Source organism: Notothenia rossii (genome assembly GCF_949606895.1).
Source record: "Notothenia rossii genome assembly, chromosome: 8".
NCBI classification, from domain to species: domain Eukaryota; kingdom Metazoa; phylum Chordata; class Actinopteri; order Perciformes; family Nototheniidae; genus Notothenia; species Notothenia rossii.
In genome coordinates, this window is record NC_136906.1 from 44,636,561 (window position 1) to 44,648,363 (window position 11,803).

An 11,803-nucleotide genomic window follows, 5' to 3' on the forward strand; every position below is an offset into this window, starting at 1 on the left:
CATGATCAGTGGAGACATTTTATTATTATTACTATTTAGTTTTTCTTTAGTTGTTTTTCCGTTACATTGGAGTATGACAGGTGAGGCTCTGCCTCCCCTGCCTCCCCTGACTGCACGTCGCAACAAAACACAGTATAGACTGAGGAGTGACTCTCGTGAGTTTCATGTATTTTCCTCACTCCGCTGGGGTACTGCTCTCATGTCAAGAAGCAACAGATCAGTGCATGCACTTCATCGTCCAATAAGTGAGCGATAGACAGTAAGGGGGCGAGGCGAGTGTCTGAGGATTTCACCGGATGGTCTGGTGGTTCCCATGGTGGTTCCTCGGTTATCGCTCCTCCGTTATCACTCCTCCGTTATCACTCCTCGATCCTCTGGGATGTTACTCAAGACGGCGCAGACAAATCAACTTCCGGTGATAGAGAGCGAGGAAATGAAAAATAACCGAAGTGAGACGCAGCCTCAGTCAGCTGTGTTGACACATTTTGTGGCTGCAGTGCATTCTGGTTAAACTTTCTCGTTTGGATAATTCTGTAACCATTTCTCCTCATCTTTCTCACCTCACTTTCAGCTGATCAGTTGACGGCTGGTGGTTCTTCACATCAGACGTCTTTTCACTCACTTATTGACTCGGCGAGGACAAAGTTATTATTACTGAAAGACATGTTTGTAAAATCTCTCACACTATGACCCCATGTAGTTGGAAAAATGTTCTAAACTCAAGGCACATTTAGAAGTTCCTTATTCCTCAGACTCCCTGTGGCTACATGAGGAGTGATAACTCAGTTATGATATCAGGAGGAGTTAGGATTACACACACACACACACACACACACACACACACACACACACACACACACACACACACACACACACACACACACACACACACACACACACACACACACACACACACACACACACACACACACACACACACACACACACACACACACACACACACACACACACACACACACACTGCATTTCTTTATTCATAGCTTGGTCAGTCTAACAGGAGCCCAGAGACTCTGTATGTGTCTGAGGCAACACTACACATGACTGCAAGCTGGAGCCACAGCGACAAACGTAGCCACACGGATTTCTCATATTTACACACTATTATTAAGCACTCTATCCCTGAGCTACACTTCCGCTCCTTGGCTGTGTTAGGGAGTGGAGCTTCTCTCTGAAATGCAGCTGGATTTGCCAGCACAAAGCATTGCTTCTTCTTTGTTATCTGCTGAGGGAAGGCAGACAACAGCAGCTGGAGGCTGAGGCTCTGAGAGGACAGAACAGAGTCTGTGCACACTTCTCCTGCCACTGAGTCTAATGTGCTATTTTCCCTTGGCTTGGAGAGCATGTTCCAGAAGTCCTGGAATGGAAGTTTATGATAAGACAAGAGCTGGTGGCAGGAAGTGATCTGGCTGGCTGTCTTTTAAAGAACCACGACGTGGACAGATTTGGGGAGTGGAGTAGTGGGGGACACAGCAAAGCATGGAGGGGTCACACCTGTCCAAACTCTCCTCCGACTGTGAACCCCGCACTTCCTCCTGCCTGCACTTCACTGTCCGAGCCGCTGCTGACAGCTGCCAAACCGCCGCAGCACCCCCAACAGGTCCTCGTAGGAGACGTCTCTGTGGGAGGGCAGGGAGCTGAGGACAGAGCAGGACAAATCAACCAACATTCAGAGAAACACACTGCCATCTTCTTTTCATGTTCAATATACCCATTTTACAAAAAGACCCCCTGAAGCTTCCATCTATAACTGTCATGGCTGTATTTAGGGGACGCAGCTCACATGAACTCTGTGAGTCTGATGTGCCAGGGCAGGAAGCCCAGCGTGCTGTTCACCGGGCCAAACTTCACCACCAGCTCAGGGTCTGGGACGCGCTTGGATTCTGAAACAAGCACAGCATGTCATCAGCAAAACACAGTTACCCCGGGAACCATGTACGTGAAGCCTGCTTCATTTAAGTACGTCTCCTCAGGAAATGATGAAGAGGGGCTTTTATTAATATGTGTGCAGACATAGAGCTCAGGATTCAGATATGTTCCCTACACTAGCATCACAAGCATATATTTGTGAATAAGTGTATTGTAGAGCACAGCCACACAATAATAAACATGCTATAATAATATATTAATAATAGAAATGTTATAACCCCAGCCTGCGGGGAGTGATCAGAAGTGTTGCAGCTGGCGAGGAACCTCTTCCTTAATGGACATTGGACCCTTTATCTATCATTGAGTAAACTGAGGACCCTTGACTAATGTGACATATTATATTTTGGGCATTAAAATAACCGTAAAGAAAGACTGAGAAATTGTCAAATTAAACCTAATAATGAGTGCAATAGCTGAAAATAGTTTATATGAGACGACTGATTTGAATTCATTCCGAGCAGATTATTTCCTGTCAATATTAAATCAACTCTTTTTTTATTTTATGTTTGTATTATATTATATATTATTAATTTTAACATGGAGCAATCTTAAAAGGCTTATTTTTCTGTCAATTTCAGTGGTTTCTTCTCCCAATATGTTCTATTGATCTTTGGTGGTTCTCACTGCATCCTTCTCTAATTCTGCAGAGGAAAGGCGCTGGGAATCGTATCCTTATTGAAAACAATTCATCTTAAATAATGATTCAACCCGACTTTATGCTGATGAGGAATCTTGCCTGACCATAAGAATTCATCCCGATCATGTCAAATACATATTTTTCCAACACTGGACAATGCATATTCCATCAATGAGGACTAGATGAGTGTCTTGCCAAACGTTACGGCTGGTCTGGCAGCATACAATTCCTTCATCTGTTCAACTGGTCAGTCTTCATCACTTTTATTTTTCTGTACATAAACCCCTTTATAATGCAGCGATACTGTTCCCATCATGGAGGGTTTCCCACTCAATGACTTCTGAGTAAAGACTCAAGTCCATATAGGGCTGCACTATACGAGTAAAATATGTCATAATGATATTTTTCATTTGTTTTGAGTGTAGGTTGTCATATCAAGATCTGCATAATATTGTACTGTTTTCATACCATAAATAACTCGAAACACAGGAAGCTGAGAGACGTCCATACACAGGACACATTCACGGAGAGGGACACATAAAGACTGCAAATACAGGAAGAGAAGACTCTAGGTGCAGGAAGTGTCCCAGGGACAGTGATGCAGTACCTCGGAGCAGCAGGTCCAGCATGGAGACGCTGATGTCTCTGGAGCTCCTCTCTCTGTTCTCCACAGAGCGACACAGCTGCTGCGCCGCCTGCACGATGCTCTGCTTCCCGTCCTCTGGAGACAGCACCTTCACTGAGGGCCGGCAGGACACCACTGCACGGACACACAAGCATGATGTCACAAAGTCAAATCTTAGTCTGTCTCTGGCATCCGGACTCCAGGGTTTGCTGCTTATATGTGTATTCCGCTTTCTCATGTGAAATACATTGGAATAAAAATAAGAAACGTGCCCTCTACCTTAAAAGTGCCATAACACATGAGCTAGATATATCTTTAAGAAGGAAGTCTACTAATGAACCTGATACTAATAAATGAAGGAATCAAGCTTGGATGAAATAGGCATTTTATGGAGTCAAAGGTGGAGAATACATTCTAAAATGAAGCTAGATATAACCATTAGCCTCTTCATTGGAACAGATTTGTTCCTACATGTTTACTCTGGTTTGATGAACAGAATAACCAACATGCAGGAGATAGAGCCCCCAAAGCTGTCCAATGAGACGGTAAAGACCCTAAAGATTTATGTTATAGAGAAGACAATGGGGCTTTGCCCACTATCAGTCGAGCAGCAGAACTCTGGGGATTACGAGTAAATGATGCTTTAACTAAGGCTGTTAACATAAATGAGTCAAATTAATGAACGAAATAATCACATTACCAACTCACACCATTGTGCAGGGCAATGCAAAGGCAAAGAAATTAAGTGGAGACCGCTGGACCGTAGTAGTAGTAGTAGTAGTAGGAACACGTGATCCATGACTCATGTACTGCTCTCCTTCACTTCAGGCAGGGGGGTAGGAGGTAAGACACTCTGCCCAGTTTCTTGAATTTACGCAGGAATGTGACATTCAGCACTGCAGGAACGGATAGGGCTGCAGTGTGATAGCAGTGTTGGAGCTGTATGAGAACAGGAAGTACTGTATCTCTCTGAGTTATATGGAGTGGGTCCAGACAGCCCTGTGAAAGGGGGCCCAGTTATGGGCTCACCACCCAAATGAATGAATAATGTACAGGAGACACTGGACCACAGGCTAGAGGAAGGACACTATAAACCTGCTCCACCTTACCCTGACCGTCAGAACACACTACCCCAATGCAATACAACTGAAAAACTTTGATGAATCATCCAGATACCATTTTATGGATGACATTTAACTAAACTAGTTATATGAAACCTATGGATCTGGCAGTGTCAGTTTCTGTCCTTGGTGTCATGGCAGAAAATCCTGGAAAATGAGTCTAAGAGGAAAGCAATACTCTTGTCCCGGTATTTATCCTATAGAATGACAGTGTCATTGAAAACTGGGCCTGTAGTTTGTGTTTCCATCACGTTCTTCTCATTGTACATTCTAACAATCTCCCTACACATGAAATACAGCTGGGGTCACTTAGTTCCAAATGTTTGAAGAGGTGGTATCAAACAGTCAGACAGTTTATTCAAGCCTGCACTTTGCTCTTTAAATGTTGTGGCAGTTGTATGCGTATGCGTGCAATGAAAAGGATCTCTTTAGCCCAGAGTCTGCTCAGAAGACCTTCGTATCACACTGGAGCTTTTCAGATGAACGAGACCGTGCAAGCTTCTGAAACAGACCTTTAAAAAGCCGACATTCTGCCGGTTAACAGACAAGTTTACCATATTCTTAAGTATTTTTTCTTTATTCTTTTCCAAAGACAAATACAATCACATTTAAAGCATGTCCAGTTGCATTTTAAGATGTTCCAGCTTACAGCTCTGGTAAATGACAGATGTATACATACAGGGCTGATTATTGCAATTTCGATGTTATTGTGATATGACCAATACAAATGATGTTTCATTGCCTAATGCAAAAGAAGGGTGGCACATTTAAGCTTCATGTTTCAAAATCTGTCACTTGTTTGTAAGTGGACTTAGTATCTTATACACTCTAGGTGCAGTTTCAAGCACTTTATCTAAAATCCAAACCTTTGAATCCAGCACCCATGGGAATCCTCTCATGATCCTTTATCATGAAAGAGAGAAATAACCCAGGCTTCAAGACTGTAAAGATACATTTAATGTAGTGCCGGGGCGCGCACCCCACTCTGAGAAACACTGCTTTAGGGGCTCCGAACGATGCGGACGATTCTGCATCGATGCAGGAACATAATCGATTATAATAATAATAATAATAATAATGCATTTGATTTATATAGTGCTTTTCACGACTCAAAGACGCTTAATTATTATCATAGGGTAGTAATGTTGCTTCCTGATTTTCCGGCCGCAGCTTTACAATAAAGTTTTTTTTTCTGTCACTTTAATATCTAATCGGTCGGTGACGCAGAGATCAGGGAACAGACGTGACAGCGGCACAGCGACTCCAAACACGGAGCAGTCTGCTTTATCAACCAACACCAGCAACACCAGTCCAGAACCAACATCAGAAGGACCCGCTCTGAATCAGTCCGTGTAGCTGCGGCTCAGACACATAGGGATTTCTGTTTTTAAAAAATACTTGCATTACAATCATGTCAGGTTTTTGGTGGATTTAATTAAGTCTTGGATTGCAGAGTATGTTCCTCCAAACCCCGCCCCCTCCCTGAAAATAATGAGTGACAGGCTGATAGTAACCTGATAGAAACTTTATTATTCACTTAATCACTGATTGAGATATGATGAAGCTAACTTCATCTCATACAATCATGGGATTTATGTGACAGTACGACAGAGAATGTAAGTGTGCAACCACATGCAGTATTTTGGTTTTATATGCTGTTGTAAATACTCCTGTTGTCTGCTGTGTTCAGACTCAAGTCCTGTGTGTGATGCCACATTCAGGACATTCAGTATCCTTTCTTTAACAGAAGACTGTTGCTAGAAGCTGCAGCTAGACTGCAGAAGCATTAGTTTTTTGTTTTGAGGATGGAACAATTTCACACACAGATACTGTATAGGGAGGCTAGAGCTATACAATTGATTTATTTTGGTTTATGAATTAATGTCAAGACATTTATGTTATTGTTTTCTGAAGCACTTTCTAAATAATAAAAAAAAACAGTTCATATGTATTTACTGTATGTATTCATTGATGACAAAGATATAATACATATTAAATCAATTATATATATATATATCATTTATTATGATTTATATATATATATATATATATATAAAAATCTCTGGCCCCGAAAGTGTCTCTTGGATTAATTTTGGCCCTTGGACCAATGCAGTTGGTGACCCCTGCTCTACGCTAAAAGGTGTCCTCTATGTCAGTGTCAAGTAAATAAAGCCTAATTAGGTACCAAGGTTATTGGCTGCATTTCTGCACACATCGTTGAGCATTTTAAGTTTATGTTGGGAAAATAATGAATGTACTCTTCTAATATCAGAGTAGCACGCAATAACAAAAGCCCTATGTAGCTGTGTACGGAACCAGATGTATGATAACTAGGGGTGCAACGGTTCACAAACATTTCGTTTGCTTTACGTACCTCGGTTTTTAGGTCATGGTTCGGTACAGCAGAAAAAATTATCACAAAACATAAAATATATATATATATATTTTTTGTATTATTATTAAACTGTGAATAATGTATTCACTCAAATAAATACAAAATATAATAAAATAAACATTAAAGTGCAGAATTTCGATGAACTGAAATAATCTGTATTTGAACTTTACCGTACTAGTAGCTACTCACAAAACATAAACTATTAGTTTTGGGTTTTTAATTATTATTAAACTGTGAATATTCACTCAAATAAATACAAAATATAATAAAACATTAAGGTGCAACATTTCGATGAACTGAAATAATCTGTATTTGAACTGTACTGTACTAGTACATAGCCTCGAAGTGGATGTTTTATAGACAGGTCCCTTGTATATAGTTAAACATAACTAAAATAAAGACAAAGTTGCTTATCAAGACAAGGCAAGTAACATTTACTTGAATCAAGTCAACAGATCTTCCATAGAAAGCACTAGATAAGCCATTTAAACTCAAATCAAGACAAACTAGATTTAGAATCTAAATATAAGATTATTACACTTGGTTAGATCTGCAGTTTTTGCAGTGTAAGCAGCCAGTTTGACATTATGACTTGCTTGTCATTGTATTTTCATGTTTTTTTAAAGAAAAATTTACTTGTCCATATTGCTTGCCAAAAGGGCAGATCAGCTGGCACTAACAATGTCTCCTGCTGTGGAGAACACCCTCTCGCTAGGGACAGAGGTAGCAGATACAACCAGGTAGCGCTTTGCTAACATGGCAACAAAAGGATATTTGGCGTTTGTAATAGCTTTGGCTCGGTCTGAACTTTTTGCGAGTGGCTTAAATGCTAGTCGGAGTGGGGTTTGCACTTCAGTCTTTTTTCTTTTGGTACCGGTGATATTCACGTTCGGGTGATGCCTTTTCAAATGAGTGTGCAAGTTTGATGTATTGCCAGCCGCGTAACCAATTTTAGTTGAACAATGCCGACAAACAGCTTTGGTTCGGTCCACCTGTCTTTGTCCGTCATCCTTGTACGTAACTGCGAAACCAAAATGTTCCCAAACCGGAGACTTCAATGATGCTGGAGGATTTGAGCTAAACTTTATCTGCGTTCGCCATTTCGACAGTTCCTCAAATTACTGACTACATTTGAACGCATCCCTGTGAGCAGCTCTCATAGTATGCCTTTCGTCCAATGAAATGACTTGGTCGCTCTATGACGCGTTGAACCCAATGTGAGCAAATTACTCTGAATGCTGCGACGCAGCACCTGAGATTACTTCCAATAAGTTGTTCACGTTCTCAATTTTTTACGTTTAACGTTATATTCGTTCGGTACACTTCGGTACACACGTGTACCGTTACACCCCTAATGATAACCTAGAAGAGCATCAGGACTGTTTTAGGCATATGATAGCTATGTGATTAACATGATGATTCTTGACATTTTACTTAAGAACATATACTTTTAAACGTACTGAGTGAAAAAGGAGAGTCCTTACCATGGTGCTGGTGTTTGTCACTTCCCTGGCTAAGAAACTCCACATCGCATTTGGATCCGTCGACACCCATCAAGTCCTGCTGCTGCCTTACTATCTCCTCCAACAGACGAGAGTTGTTCTTCTGAAAAATGCCTGAGTGAAGAAACCAATGTGGCTGATAAGTACATCATTCAAACCAGGGTGAAAAAAACAAGGAATGTTCGTATTACAATTGGAGTGGAGAAAGAGACATTTGAGCTTTGACTCTAGCTGCTGTTTTATTTCTTTCATAATGTAACAAATCTTAGTAACAGCTCCTATAAAATCATTTAAGTGCTTAACTTAATGTTCATCTCCTGTGCATCTGAAATCAGAAAAAAAAGGGCTTAAAATGTGCAAAACTGACTCCAAGTCTCCAGGACTTGTACCTTGTTCAGATTTGGTTCCCTGAGAGAGATGCATCAGTGTGAAAAGATAAGACAGCGACAGAACAGGGCTATGTTTCAGAGTAATAAAAAAAAGTAATAAAGCGGGAGTTTACATGATCAATGTGCATCATTTGCTCTCAGAATATAAACCAGTGTAATAAGTGTGTGGTTATTAGTGTGTTTTCAGTGTTAGCCCAGCTGATTGAGCAACACTGTTGAAGTTCAAACTGGGATAATGTCCTGACAGCTAGAAGGGTTGGAATAACACCGGGTTCCAGATTTAACCAAGATAAAATATGACCGGAAAAAACGAGTATCATATTTCAAGCAGAATTGGCCAAATAATACACAGTGTCATCCATGTTTTCTCAGAGACTAAATAATGAATGAGAAAAGTCTCAGCCTAACTTTAGAACTGAAAGGGCATAATGTGGAACATTCCAATATAACCATACAGTCACATGACAGGGGTGAAATGAGACTGGGAAGTGAGGACCTTTAATCCACTTGAATAAAATATTGTCAGTTGAAATATGATTTACGTATTCAATCAAAATTTAAGTTAAGGGGATGGAAAGTGAGTGTGACATCTCCTGCATCAGTCAAAATATACATATGTATTTTTGAATGGTAAATTAAATAGCGTTGAGCCTTTATTAGGCCAGCCATCAGAGACAGCGACAGAGGCGGTTAGTATGGGGTGAAGCGTTCAGGGTTTTTACCGTGGTTATCATAGACGCTGACATAAGATATCCCGACAGCCATGCACCACACTGCCAGGTTTGCTATGTCCGTGTAGCTGGGCTCTTCTTCCGCCACCAACAGGCCGATGTGGACCGGCAGATTCTCCAGAGACCTGCCGTCAGACAGCCAGCGGGACCGACGCCCGGCATTGCGGTTTCCAGTTACCGGGTTAGCGTTAGCATCAGGGTCCTGGTTTACCTTCCTCTGGGGGTCGGGGACCCCGGCCAGGGCTACCGGCAGGAGCAAAGCAGCCATCGCCCGCTCCCAAAGCCGACCCTTCCAGCTCCGAAGCCGGACACGGAGCCAGGAGACCAGCGCCCTGTTTATGTGGACCAGAAAGAGCAAGAGCCTCCATAACAAGCCATACAGCAGCGCCATTAGTGTGCGTGTTCCCTGAAAGTGACGTCTTAAAGGCGCCCTACTCTTCGATATTATCTGACTGCTAAACCTGTTCCGTCGCTGCCTGCGGCCGCCATCTTCCTCTTTCGTTGGAAGGAGGAAATTAAACCCATGACCTGTGAACCCTCCGCGTTCTGATACACGGAGCTCGCTGATTTGACTAGATAAGAGTGACGCACAAGAACGGCCTCCTTTGATGCGAGTTCTTCAGGAGCTTTCAGTAACTCTTTTTTTTTAATAACATACCCTACAGGAAATGAGGACTGGGTCAGCAAAAACACAGTCATTGTAAACCAAAATAATAGTAAAGTACAGTACAGTTCACGATATGCAAAGTTCAGTTCAAAGAAAAGATAATTGTTAAGATCCCAGATGTTTGTAGCAATCACATTTTTATGGTGGCCGGCAGGTGCAAACGCGGAAAACGGCCAAAAACGCATACATTAGCAGGAAACAGCTGCAAATCCTGAAATGAAAAACAAACAAATCCTGAAAACAAATACAACCAAAAAACGCTGCATTTACAGAAATGATGCAAACTAAATACAACACACGAACCCCGAAAAAAAACGTAACAAAAAAACGCTGCAAATACCAAAACGATATGCAAAGTCCAAAGCACATACAAATCCCAAAACACACACCAAAAAAAACATTCCGGAAGTGCTCCAGGCCTCTAGGGGGTGCGCTACGTGGAACAGATTGATTGATGTTGTCACTGTCACTACCCAGCGCCATATAGATAGAAGAGTTAAGACATCTCCGTTCACTCCAATGGACCAGTTTTTTTACAGCAATTGCGGATCGTGGAGCTCTCAATAGTTCCCCGGAAGTTAGCTTGCCGCTGACTTGCGGGGCTATCTGCGGCTAGCAGCGCAGTAGAGTTGCATCATAATAGACCATTCGTGTTGAACTTTTAAAGGTAAGAAGACGTTTAAAGATTTATATTGCGGATATTATCAGCACATCTGAGTCAAATTAACATGTGTATTAAAGGATGTTAGTGGATTCCGTGAAGATTATCCCTAAATCAGTAGATTTAGGGAACGTTTACAGATAACAGATTAGGCTAGGATTCCGGATAAAGTCAGCAACACACGTTAACCACGAACAGCCTATTAATACGTTCTCCTAATGTTATTTCAACCCAACGTTGTGGAATTAGAGAAAAGGGGCTTCTTAACGTGCTTTTATCCGGGGTGGAGGGAGTTAAATATTAGTTAAATATAACATTGGGGCGTGTGTGATTGTAGTGGGTGGAGATGATGAAATGAGGATATCCATTTTAGAATTCAAGCTAGTATAATATAGTTCACGTTACACAATAATAAGGAAGAGAGCTATTTGTTTGATACATCGCTATTGATATGGATTTATCATACACGTGCATATTTGAGACCTCCAAACAGTAAACAAAAACGTAATTTATGGGTGAGTGTTTTCAGCAGAGCCATATGATGTCCTTGGGATTCTGTTGATTATTAACTGTCTGTATTATGTTGTAGCTCAGCTGATTTTGGATTGATGGCAAAGGGAGAGGGACTTAAGTGAGAGTGAAAACACAAGGTAAGTTTCAAATACTGTAGTTCAGCAATTTCCCATCCTATACTGTAGGTTGCTAGATGTATTTAACCCTTTCTCCTGTCTCCCTCTCTCAGCACAAGAACACCAGGGGGATTCAACGGAGCCTGAAGACCTGCAATGAGACCCTCACCCTGCACCTGAGTCTCAACTCCCAGAGTTTTGCAAGCCTCTCCCTGTTCCTTATTTTGATTAAACAGACGTTAAGCTTCCCAATGGTGTGGTCTTCGTTTTGTGAAAAATATGATTACCTCACATATGTTGTTGCTGTTGTTGTCTTTTGTGATGGTTAAATTGCTCCTGCTGACTTGAGCCAGCCATTCTTTCCTCCTCTATGTGTCAGTGGGGAAACTTTACATGTGTACTCCTTTCTCTGAGCGCTTGGAGCATCCCCAGGCAGCACAGCAAACCATGGGGGAGACGATATGCCAGGACAACACAGAGGAACAGGCACAGACAAAAC

The 11,803-nt window shown here is 41.7% G+C and overlaps 1 protein-coding gene across 1 annotated transcript; it reads right to left on the reverse strand.

Moving 5' to 3' along the window:
* Nucleotides 1–884: 884 nt before the first annotated feature.
* Nucleotides 885–9,879, reverse strand: nus1 (NUS1 dehydrodolichyl diphosphate synthase subunit). The gene is made up of 5 exons (XM_079642048.1): nt 9,339–9,879; nt 8,210–8,341; nt 3,192–3,344; nt 1,802–1,901; nt 885–1,655 (listed from the first exon to the last, which is right to left on the reverse strand). Exons 1-5 carry the CDS (start codon nt 9,736–9,738, stop codon nt 1,565–1,567), a joined length of 876 nt encoding a protein of 291 aa, XP_079498174.1. The 5' UTR covers nt 9,739–9,879; the 3' UTR covers nt 885–1,564.
* Nucleotides 9,880–11,803: the final 1,924 nt, after the last annotated feature.

Bases quoted from the DNA above. Each gene is read 5' to 3' on its own strand.
- nus1 (XM_079642048.1), bottom strand. From the start codon at position 9,738: ATGGCGCTGCTGTATGGCTTGTTATGGAGGCTCTTGCTCTTTCTGGTC. The intron at 8,342-9,338 runs GTAAAAACCCTG...TTCTTCACTCAG, and splicing joins CAGCGTCTATGATAACCACG to GCATTTTTCAGAAGAACAAC. The intron at 1,656-1,801 runs GTGAGCTGCGTC...CTCTGTCCTCAG, and splicing joins ATCAGACTCACAGAGTTCAT to CTCCCTGCCCTCCCACAGAG.